At 42.1% G+C, this 12907-nt stretch overlaps 1 protein-coding gene across 1 annotated transcript in view; it reads right to left on the reverse strand.

The window, feature by feature from the left end:
* The window catches only part of mre11a (MRE11 homolog A, double strand break repair nuclease), a 154478-nt gene that overhangs the window by 52369 nt on the left and 89202 nt on the right, over positions 1 to 12907 (reverse strand). The window contains exon 13 of the mRNA XM_073817793.1: positions 5130 to 5213. Coding sequence (XP_073673894.1) covers positions 5130 to 5213 — 84 coding nt within the window. The remainder of the gene's footprint in view (positions 1 to 5129; positions 5214 to 12907) is intronic.

The following is a 12907-nucleotide window of genomic DNA, read 5'->3' on the forward strand; positions in this document are numbered from 1 at the left end:
CATAACAGCCATTACCTCATCCATGGTTAAACCAACAACTAATAAAATACCATTGTGAACATTATGAACCCCACCACCACCCGTCCTTGTTGGAGGACGCTGAACAGACAGAATAAAAACAAATAATACTTAAAAGAACTGTTCTTCTTCTGAATGAACTTCTTTCCCGTGGCGTCTGCCGTTGCTAAGCAACCATGACCTGATCTCTCAATGAAGACTCGGAAGCTTCAGCAAAGCATAAATGGATTTCCAGCATTAAAAATCGCTTGCAGTAGCTCTGCTATTAAATTTATTTTAAAATGGTTATTCCTGTACAGATATGATAAGCTGTTCCTCCAACTTGGCTGTTTTTCAATGTTATTAAGGGAAAGGGTGAAGCTGATTGGTTGGTTGGTTCTGGTCACATGACCAAAAGCTGCGCTTGTGGCATTCTGAAAAGTTGAGATGTATTTATCTGGATGCAGCGCAGACACGCCTGGAAAAAACGAGCGCGTAGCACTGTGTCCGCGTCGCTTCCATTATGAGCGCGCATACCGCGCGTCTACATGTGAAACAACGAACTTGAGCGCGCATGTGAACGGCCCCTAATGGAATATTCTCCCGATCAAACTCTGCTTGCCAAAAGCTATAAACTGCCTCCAGAACCCAGTTAAGGTACAAAAATCTATTCAGCAAAAATAGTGATGCAGTTTAGTCTTTTTTCACCCAGCCGAGTCTTCTCTGTTGCTGTGTGAAGCAGCCAGTGTCAGTCACCTCTTTTAACCCCACCCCCCGACTCCTGAATGTCACTCACTCACGCGGGCATGCACTGACTGCGGTCTCATGAAGAAACGCAGCTTTTTGATATAAAATTTTTATTGTTCCCGAATACAAATATTTTTTTAAGTATTTGTTCGAAATAAGTATTTGTAAAAAACACGCTATTTGTGCCTTTCCGAATATCGTATTCGGGTTCGGCTCCACCCCTAATATATACATACTTACATACATATATACATATATGTATATATACATATATATACACACACACACACACACACACACACACACACACACACACACACATACATATATATATACACTTTAATGTGAGGGTATTTACATCCAAATCAGGTGAACGGTGTAGGAATTACAACAGTTTGCATATGTGCCTCCCACTTGTTAAGGGACGAAAAGTAATGGGACAATTGGCTTCTCAGCTGCTCCATGGCCAGGTGTGTGTTATTCCTTCATTATCCCAATTACAATGAGCAGATAAATGGTCCAGAGTTCATTTCAAGTGTGCTATTTGCATTTGGAATCTGTTGCTGTCAACTCTCAAGATGAGATCCAAAGAGCTGTCACTATAAGTGAAGCAAGCCATCATTAGGCTGAAAAAACAAAACAAACCCATCAGAGAGATAGCAAAAACATTAGGCGTGGCCAAAACAACTGTTTGCTACAATTTAAAAAAGAAATGGATTTGGTCTTTGTTAAACAAGATAAAATATAATAAACTGACCACACAGCTTGAATCACAAATAGAAATTGTGAGAATGCAAAGAAGCTAAAATTATTGTTTATGAGAAAGAGACTAATAAAGTATGCTTGAGTGAATATTGTGCTTTATGATTTTGCACCTATGTTGAAAAAAGTTTTTTTCTGTGTGTGTGTGTATGCTATATGATTGCTAGAAGGATATGTGATGTGTCTGCGAATGATTTGGGAAAAGAGGAGAACATATACACTGGTCAAATTTAGGCCGACACCCTGACGCCTGGCCTAAGACATTCAGAGAAATAATTAGGGGTATATGTGCTATACCTCTTCAGCATATGACTTTGGGGTGTTTCCACGAGAGGACCTCTGGGTTGAAACCTGGAATCCTCTGGGTTGAAACCTGGAATGCAGTGTTTTTGCTATAAGATAGATAGCATAAACATTAGGTGTGGCCAAAACAACAGTTTGGAACATTCTTAAAAAGAAGGAATGCACCGGTGAGCTCAGCAACACCAAAAGATCCGGAAGACCACGGAAAACAACTGTGGTGGATGACCGAAGAATTCTTTCCGTGGTGAAGAAAACACCCTTCACAACAGTTGGCCAGATCAAGAACACTCTCCAGGAGGTAGGTGCATGTGAGTCAACAATCAAGAGAAGACTTCACCAGAGTGAATACAGAGGGTTCAGCACAAGATGTAAAGCACTGGTGAGCCTCAAAAACAGGAAGGCTAGATTAGAGTTTGCCAAACGACATCTAAACAAGCCTTCACAGTTCTGGAACAACATCCTATGGACAGATGAGACCAAGATCAACTTGTACCAGAGTGATGGGAAGAGAAGAGTATGGAGAAGGAAAGGAACTGCTCATGATCCTAAGCATACCACCTCATCATTGAAGCATGGTGGTGGTAGTGTCATGGCGTGGGCATGCATGGCTACCAATGGAACTGGTTCTCTTGTATTTATTGATGATGTGACTGCTGACAAAAGCAGCAGGATGAATTCTGAAGTGTTTCGGGCAATATTATCTGCTCATATTCACCCAAATGCTTCAGAACTCATTGGACGGCGCTTCACAGTGCAGATGGACAATGACCCAAAGCATACTGCAAAAGCAACCAAAGAGTTTAAGGGAAAGAAGTGGAATGTTATGCAATGTCCAAGTCAATCACCTGACCTGAATCCGATTGAGCATGCATTTCACTTGCTGAAGACAAAACTGAAGGGAAAATGCCCCAAGAACAAGCAGGAACTGAAGACCATTGCAGTAGAGGCCTGGCAGAAACCCAGCGTCTGGTGATGTCTATGCGTTCCAGACTTCAGGCTGTAATTGACTGCAAAGAATTTGCAACCAAGTATTAAAAAAGTGAAAGTTTGATTTATGATTTTATTCAGTCCCATTATTTATGGTCCCTTAACAAGTGGGAGGCACATATGCAAACTGTTGTAATTCCTACACCGTTCACCTTTGGATGTAAATTCCCTCAAATTAAAGCTGACAGTCTGCAGTTAAAGCACAACTTGTTCATTTCATTTCAAATCCACTGTGGTGGTGTATAGAGCCAAAAATGTTAGAATTGTGTCGATGTCCCAATATTTATGGACCTGACTGTACATATGGGTCAATGGTGTGACGCCTAAATTCTCTGTCCGATTGTGTTTTTTCAGTTAAAAATTGGTTTAAATGTGTAAAAAAAGATGCCATATAAGTACCTCTCCCAAGTTAACTTACTTTATCTTTTCATTAGTTAACACTAGCTATTTGTAATTTTTCTGTTTATTCAAAGTGTCAAAATAGTCTGTGATGCGTCTGTCCGACAATAACACCTTGAAATTACCCTAAATTTATTCCGAACAATTTTATGCACTATTTGGCATGATTTCCAAAAGTGTTTTGTAATCCTGTATAAAATTGCAAAACATTTGTATTTATATTTCCATCATAATATACAAAGAAACTTAGTCTGATGATGTCCATTTTATGAAATATCATGTGGTGCGATCATCAAGAAACTACCATTTTGGGACTTTTATGTTAAAATCTATTCATATATAGGACATTGCATCATATACCAATTTACCAAAGATCCATGGAAGCATCCAGCAGATTTGTAACTCTCTTTCAAATTTGGAAAAATATAACCTTTTTAACAGCTGGTATGTAGTTACCACATTTGGATATCATGTGGTATGACCTCAAAAAACAAAAAAACAATGAATATTAAGTCATTTCTACATGTATTTATTTTCATTATAAATTTCATAGTGAGCTTTTGTGGGAAGCTAGCTTATTTTGTGGTGTGACCACTGCAGAGTGTTTTTCATTATGGATATATGTCCCAGATTGGGAGATTTGTGTATTTGTGTGTTTATATACATACAATTATTTATTTTAGTATCATTTGGATTAGATTTTTTAAAAGAATTTTTAGTCATTTTAGACGCTTTACGTTTAATCTTTGTACAATATGAGCTGTAGTGCCTCAGTTGTATTGTAAGCGGCACATGAACCATCATCTTTTTATCTTTACTAGTTCTAGCACAAAATAAACATGAAGGAACATCAGAAGATATCTTGTTTCAATAGTGAAGAGATGTCAGTACACATTATTTTTCAAGTTGAAGTCCACTGACGTTAATCTGCTCTTCTGTCTGTCGGACAAAAATGACAGCGTTATGATTGTCAGAACGCCTATTAATAAAACTCCTGCCGAAGGTCAATTGAGCAGCCAAGATCGGGCAAAGTTCAAAGTTCATAACTGGGGCTAAAGAAATGCCTGCAGTTCATGCCATGTACCGCACTTTTCACACATCTCTTTAAATATATATTAGATTATATAAGGTCTTTGTGTCATTTGGAGCGACCACTAATCATGTGGTGTGACCAATAATAGCAATAACTGTATTAAATTAAAAATAATATATCTTATTTCATTTTTGTGTTGTGAAGTATGCTTAAGTGAATGGTATTTTTAAAACATGTTTATCAGTTGTATGCAATTAACAGGAACAATAAGTGTGCTAACTACATTTAAAAAGGCAACTCTGAAATCGTAAAACTAAAATATGAAATCATTATTTACAAAAATTGAATTGTTTCTAAACACTTTAATTACTGAGAACATAAAAAAAATAAGCATGTTAAGGAAATGAATCAATTTTAATATAAATCATGGTAGCACATGACATTTTTTAAGGCTATGGCAAATTCATCTAGATAAAAAAAAACACTGTTAAACTTCTAAAACTTAAATAAAATATAAAAAAAATAAATAAATACCAAAATCACTTAATTAAAAAATGTAATATGAATTTATGTGTACACAACATTCTTAACGTTTAAAACAATTACAACAGATACTATTATTTTTTGTATTTAAAAAAAAACATCATCAAAAGCTAAAAAATAAATAGAACAGATACGAAAAGAAACGGTAAGATTGTAAGCCTCGTGTGGGTTCATATGTAAGCCATTACAATCTCCTCATGGAAAGGTTAGATTGTGCTCCATTACTTTCATCTCAGGAGCATTAAGAGAAGTAAAATCGGCATCCTTCTGCATTGTATTAAAGATAATATATTTATGGGAACCAAAACTGATTAGCTCATAAGGTGTGTCACAGTGGTGTAGTGTGATTATATCTCACCATCCATTATTGACTTGGTTGTTGGTGCACTTGAGAGAGATCCTTTTTGTCCATGTCCACCCCGCCCTGACTTTGAGGCAGCACCTAGACACATTAAAATAGAAATTGCAAGTGGTCACATGACCCATATACGCAATGGTTGTTGAAATTTAACAACTTGATAGTACCTACAGTCAGTATTTCTACTTGCTATATTGTCAGCTGAATGTAAGGAAACAGAAAACAGTACTTTTCGCTCCCAACAACTCCCTCCGCGAAATAAAAGATGAAGCTAGCAAGCACTGAAGCTAATCTAACCGACAGAATTTATGGCTCTGGTAAATCCTGCACTTTAAAGGTGCCATAGAATGGAAAACTGAATTTACTTTGGCATAGTTAAATAATAACAGTTCAGTACATGGACATGACATACCATGAGTCTCAAACACCATCGTTTCCTCCTACTTATAAAAGATTTTATATAAATCTAGTATTTGCAAAAGACCACCGAAAAATAGGTCAATTCCAACATAACAGGCCTGTTACGCAATTTCCCCGGGATCGTTAATAGTTACGCCTCCAACATTTGCATCGCCCAATCATCAGTAACGTCAGTACCTCAGTTTAACAAGGCGAGCCACTCAAGGGACACGGTTAGCTTAATGCTAGCACTAGCCTGTTACATTGCTATACATAGGATTTCACTTACCACATAAACAGAGAGATGAGTGCGCTGATGATGGTGAATGATGGAGAAATAACTGACTGATGATGGCGAATGATTTATAGATCAGGAGAATCACTGACAAGCAGCTCAACTTGATTGGTAAGTACTTGTGTCTCTGCATTGTAACTTTACACAGAGCACATGCATCACAGTAATCAGACTAATATATCCGCGATTCAAAACGGCAGATTCAACAAACCGCATATTAAAAGCGACTAGAGCTCCTGATTAAATATATATTTTTATCCATGTGTGAGCTATTGAGCTCTGTGAAACAGCCAATCAGAACAGAGCTCATTAATATTCATGAAGCTTCCAAATAACAGAGCATTTCATTGTAGGGGCAAATCCTAGGGTTGTAAATGGACCTTTAAAACCATTTCTGGAGATTTCCTATGCCATATACCTTCTATGTAGATATCAGAGAACAATTTAAAAATATTGTATAAATGCATTCTTATTGGCACCCTTTACTAGGGTGAAACAAGATCTCCAATGATAGACCTTGATATCCTTATCACTACATGCTACAATAGCGAGTGTTCAAATTAATGTTTTTGCCGCAAAAAAGTTTTCTTAGTTCTATGATTTGGTAATTCTAGGATTCATGAATTCATCTGGAATGGTAAGTACCCTAGATTGAAATATGAAACTCTGCTGCGTGCAAAATATAATAGAGGATTAGTGTGTGAGCAGTATGGAACTAAACCCTCATTTTATTTAGTATTATGGTAAAAGTAAGACATTCTCATGTAACCTGACACCAGCGTGGAAACAAAATTATTTCCCTTTTCAAAGATGTTGTCTGTGTAGTTTTCCTCTTAGTAGCACTTTTGCATAACATTATTATGTGATGTTATGTTATATAATTTGAACTAATCTAATTAAAATATTTTTGCAGGCTAAAATAGCAAGCAACTTTAGCACTTGTTGATCTATGACATCCTATAATATGTAATTAATGCATTTAAATGTTTATTTTGAGTCCACATACACCACATATCTCCTAATCACATCTTTTGACAGGAAAAAGATTACAGAGGGTTTTCTAACTTCTCTTTCGGTCTCACAGCAAAAGAGTGTTTCCTTTCGATACTTCACTGGTACTGCCTCTGAAAGACGCTTTGGGGAAAACTCCTTTTTCTCCGAGACTGAAGCATTTTTTTTTAATAACGCAGTGTTACTGCACAGCCATTGGCCATGGGGAGGAGCAGTCGGGCTCATCTCACGACCCCGCCCCATGCCGTCTACGCAACCCAGCGCAGCCAGCACTGGCATGGACGCCGAATTACTATTGAAGAGCTGGGATTGGACTGGTCTCCGCCTGAGGAGCCCACACGCAGCCGTCTGGACGAATGGTTCCTGCCGGGGCGCCGCCCCTCGTCAAAGAGCGTCACCGTTCTTCCCAGAAGACCATGACGAGATCACTAAACCATGGCGCACTCCCTACTTAGCCTGCCTACGCGCCTCCTCTTCCTCCGCCCTCACTAAGGTCAACGGCGCTGAAGAAGGCGTTACATGCTACTAAGATGACGGCACAGGCGATTGGCAGGTCAATGGCCAGTCTTGTGGTGCTCGAGCGCCACTTGTGGCTCAAATTGAGGGAGATCAAGGATGCGGATAAAGTCTCCTTCCTCGACTCCTCAGTCTCTCCCACTGGCCTGTTCGGACCTGCAGTAGAGGGCTTCGCAGAACGCTTCACTGCAGCGCAGAAGTCCTCCCAAGCTATGCAGCACTTCCTGCTAAATTGTTCCAGCTCTGCCACAGCTCCCAGTCGCCCTAAACTGGCCCCGACTCAGCAGCCTGCAAAAGCCACGCTCCCAGCTGCCCAGCCAGCTCCCAAGCCCGAGCCACGTCATCGAAGCGCCAAGGACCCTGGCCCAAGGTAGTGCTGGACTAGGCGCCTCCAGCGTCTTCCTGATCTCAAGAACAGGAAGAACAGGAAGAGGAAGGGAATCACCCCGTTCTGTTCCGGGTGCCGAAGGCAGCATGTTTGTGGCAAGTCAGCTGCTCGAACCAATGCAACCCCTCGCCCCACGGGCCAAGGCCTGGCAGGCCATCCCCGGAGTGTCGAAACGGGTTTTGGAAATAATAGAACGAAGTTACACACTTCAGTTCGCTCGAAGACCCCCGCTCTTCAGAGGAGTGGTCTCCACCTCAATAGACGTAGACGTCCTGCAAGCAGAGGTGAAGAATTTGCTGGCAAAAGGAGCCATAGAGAGGGTTCCCCCAGCACAGAGCGAGTCAGGCTTTTACAGTCGTTACTTCCTCGTTTCCAAGAAGGACGGTGGTCTAAGACCCATCCTTCGACCTCAGATGTCTGAATTACGTCCTCAGCAGACGGCCATTCAGTGAGTGGCTTATCAGTACATAGTCCTTCCCTTTGGACTGTCCCTAGCTTCCCGCACTGAGACAGATGGGAATTCGCGCCCTGAACTACCTCGACTCATTCTGGCCTAGTTGAAGGAAGAGCTAATACATCACAGATCCTTTTTTTCCTCAGCCACTGTTGGATAAGGGACAATCTCCCTCCACGCTCAAAGTCTATGTAGCAGCCATCACGGCATTCCATAACCTTATGGACGGCCAATCTGTGGGAAAGAGCAATGTAGTTGTTCCTTTTTTGAAGGGGTCATGAAGGCTCAATCTGCCTCGCCCCATCACAGTCCCTTCTTGGGACCTACCCACAGTGCTGAGAACTCTGAAGAGCCCTCCATTTGAACCACTGCAGTCCACTGACCTTCGCCCTCTAACGTTGAAAACCGCCCTGCTATTGGTATCGGTAAAACGCATGGGCGACTTACAGGCTCTCTCAGTGAAGTCAAAGTCAAAGTCAACTACTGTCAATTCTGCCACATGTACAGGACATACAGAGAATTGAAATTGCATTACTCTCAGACCCATGGTGCATACAAGTAACATTAAATACAAACAGTAACATTAAATACAAAGGTAGAATTAAAAAAATATATATGAATAAATACAAATAAACATAATATATAAAATTAAAAACACAATATACAAGTAAGGGCACATGGTAGAGAGTGCAAACCACGTAAACAATGTAAACAATGTAAACAATATAGTGCAACAGAGCTTGTAAATCTGTAAAAGTGTCAGAGCAGTCTTGTAACTGTCTATGTGCGAGATAGTTGGCAGACCAATGCTGCGCAAAGTGACTGGTGCAGCTCAGTGTGTGTGTAGTGATGCAACTAGACAGGATGCTCTCGATGCTTCCTCGGTAGAATGTGTACATGATGGGGGCTGGTGCTCTTGCTCTTCTTAGTTTGCGGAGGAAGTAGAGACACTGATGTGCTTTCTTGGCCAGTGCAGTGGTGTTGTTTGTCCAGGAGAGATCCTCAGTGATGTGCACACCCAGGAACTTGGTGCTGCTCACTCTCTCCACAGACGCACCGCTGATGGTCAGAGGAGCATGCTGAGTGTGCACTCTCCTGAAGTCAACAACAATCTCATTCGTCTTCTCCACATTCAGAGAGAGATTGTTGTCTCCGCACCACGTGGCCAGGGGGCTCACCTCGCTTCTGTAGTTTGTCTCATCCCTGTTGCTAATGAGACCCACCGCAGTCGTGTCATCCACAAACTTGATGATGAGGTTGGAGCTGTGTGACGGAGTGCAGTCATGGGTCAGCAGAGTGAAGAGGAGGAGGCTCAGCACACATCCCTGAGGTGCCCCCGTGTTTAGAATGATAGTGCTGGATGTGTTACTGCCGACCCGTACTGTTTGTGGTCTTCCTGTGAGGAAATCCAACAGCCAGTTACACAGTGAGGTGTTGAGCCCCAGCTGGATCAGTTTTTGTGTGAGCTGTTGGGGGATTATATTGTTAAATGCTGAACTGAAGTCTATGAACAGCATTCGGACATATGAGTGTTTTTTGTCCAGATGTGTGAGTGCTGAGTGGAGTGCAGTGGAGATGGCATCATCGGTCGAGCGGTTGGGGCGATATGCAAACTGGAAAGGGTCCAGTGAGGGGGGAAGGACAGATTTAATGTGCTGCATGACTAGCCTTTCAAAGCACTTCATGAGGATGGGGGTAAGTGCAACTGGACGGTAGTCATTAAAGCAGGAAGGAGATTACTTTTTTTGGCACCGGAATGATCGTGGTTGCTTTGAAACAGAGCTTCTCTCTGGGTGGTGTAAACAAGGTCCAGTGTGTTATTTCGCCGTGTTGGAAAGTCAATGTGTTGCTGTATTTTTGGAAACACACTCTTTAAGTCTGCATGATTGAAATCCCCAGCCACAATGAGAAAAGCATCAGGGTGAGCTGTCTGCTGCTCACGGATGTGCTGATACAGTCCATATAGTGCCTCGCTCCTGTAGTTGTTGGAGGTGGGAGGGATGTACACAGCACACAGCAGTATAGCTGTATATTCCCTCGGTGGATAGAACGGCCGGCACTTAATAACCATAAGTTCCAGCACTGGTGAGCAGTATTTGCAGACTACAACAGCATCGTGGCACCAAGCGTCATTGATATAAACCCAAAGTCCGCCACCGCGGGTCTTACCCCCCGTGACGACAACTCTGTCGGCACAATAGCATGTCAGCCGGTCGAGCTGAATGGCGCGGCCCAGGACACTGTCACTGAGCCATGTTTCGGTGAACACAAAAACACAACAGTCCTTTACATTCCTTTGAGATGAACGTAGTAGTCGGATGTAGTGTGGTTTGTGTGGGCTAGCCACTAGCCTAGCTCGGATACCTCCGCACTTACCCCTCTTCTGCTTCCTCTCACACCGCTTGAGGCGCCTCCATTGTGGGTGAGGTGCAGGAGTGGGGGTCAGTGGTTGAGTAGGCCTCCGGAGCAGACCCAGATCGTTCAGCTCTTCAGCTTCCACAGAGTTCAACTTAAAAACTTTGTTTCTGCCGATGTCGAGCAAAAATGTTCGGCTATAAATGCGCTTAAGGGCAGATAAAGCGACGAAGACGTACAAAAACACTGCGACTTACAGGATGAAAAACACGAAAACACTGTCTGGTCGGGAGAGAGAGAAGCCGCTGCGTGTGCACGCGCCGCCATCTTGATCAGAAGGAGGTTAAAGTCTTGGTCTTGCTCCGAGGGAGGAAGTGCCAAATAAGTGATAATTTGATCTCTGAATGGAACCCTGTATGCCTGGAATTCGGCCCTAATGACTCCAAAGTCATCCTGAAAGGCGTGGTTATATACCAAAAAGTCTCTCGACTCCATTCAGAGATCAAATTATCACTTATTTGGCACTTCCTCCCTCGGAGCAAGACCAAGACTTTAACCTCCTCTGTCCCGTTAGGGCATTAAAGAGTTATGTGGAGCGTTCTGCTTCCTTCAGACAGTTGGAACAGCTGTTTGTATGTTTCAGTGGCCGCACCAAAGGGTTTTCAGTCACAAAACACAGGTTATCCAGATGGATAGTAGAAGCTATCATGCTGGCATACTCTTCATTGGGCCTGCAATGCCCCAATGGTGTAAGGGCTCACTCGACTCGTCCTGGGCCTGGTGCAGTGGTGTTTCTATTGCAGAAATTTGTGCGGTGGCCGGCTGGGCCTCGCCGTCCATATTCGCTAGATTTTATAATCTGGATGTCCAAACCTTGCAGGCTTGGGTTCTTTCTGCATATTTGGATCAGCCGTCGCTTCATTTGAAGTAACCTGAGATCCTATCGCGAAACGCATGCTTATATAGCCAGTTACTCCGCCCATTCTGGCGGAATCTGGCACGAGTCGTCGCCATAGGCTCATGCAGCTCCGCTGCTGAGCCATTGGTTCATCTTTTACTCACTGCACGAACCAATGGCCGTGCAGTAACACCGTGTTATAAAAAAAATGCTTCAGTCTCGGAGAAAAAGCAGTTTTCCCTAATGCGGCTTTCAGACGCAGTACTCATTCCCGTATCTCAGGGAACCGAGGTTACGAAAGTAACCGAGTACGATTTCTTTTCCCTTTTGACAAGTGTGTTGCTGTAATCTTTTTCATCAAACCCCAACTACAACTGAAGAATCAAGATGGACTTTGCTATAAAACCCACAATAATACATGTATTTCAATTAGACTGCTAATCATCTACATAGGCCATTGGCCCAATGATCTTCTCTTGCTGAACATTCATGCTGTTTAATAGCCTCACAGAAATCTCAGTGCAAGGGTTGAATTAATGACTGATGAATTGAAAGATTTGGAGGGGGAACTTCTTATGGCAAGTTCTTTAGAATACTTAGCTTTAGGTTCCAGGGAGGTTTAGGATGTAGACATTAATTTGGTTTGCTTTGAACATAAGTGCAAATTTATTGTTGGTTATTTTCATAATTAATTATTACTTACATTACTGAATTGTTGCAGAGTGCAGAGCAGTTCAGTAAACCCACACCTGCCCTGCACCCTGTTGTACTTAAAAGATCACCCGACCCGTTATCCAACAGCAGCACTAATTTAAAGGTCCCATATTGTACACATTTCTGGAGGTTTATGTTAGTTGTTGATGTCCTTAAGAATATATATTTGCAGTATTAGTGCCAAAATCCATCTCAATATATTTTTACAGCTCCTTTTTTAGGAGCTCTGTCAAAAACAGGTCGATTTTGGCCCATCTAATTAATATTCATGAGCCTCTTTTCTGATTGGCCTGTTGTTTTCTGAGTGACGCACAGCCAGGCCAACCAGTTAACTACGGTCATGTATGCTTTAGCTGAGCCCAGAGCCATAGAGAGAGCCTAGCCTGCTGATACTCAACATGATATTTCAGAATGATCATTAATGTTTTTTTCTTTTTCAAACACTGAATGCAGTAAGCTACATAACCGTTGCTTTAGTAAATCCCCTTTCAAGATGCGCGCTGATTCTGGAAAATTACTGGAACGAGCGCTGTGTGAACAAAAGCCAGAACTAAAGGCAGTGTTGTAGTGATGATGCACGTTATCATGCGACTCTTCACAAAGAAAAAATACGTGCAAAGTGGAATGAAGCGGCAACCGGGCAGAGCCAGCTCCTCACTATCAGCGCTGAAGCACAGTTTGTTCAGGTTAGTTTCAGTTTAGTGAAACGTACGCATCGCATTACATCTCACATCCAAACATCATCGTC

The sequence above is a fragment of the Garra rufa genome, chromosome 14 (genome assembly GCF_049309525.1).
Source record: "Garra rufa chromosome 14, GarRuf1.0, whole genome shotgun sequence".
Lineage (NCBI taxonomy): Eukaryota > Metazoa > Chordata > Actinopteri > Cypriniformes > Cyprinidae > Garra > Garra rufa.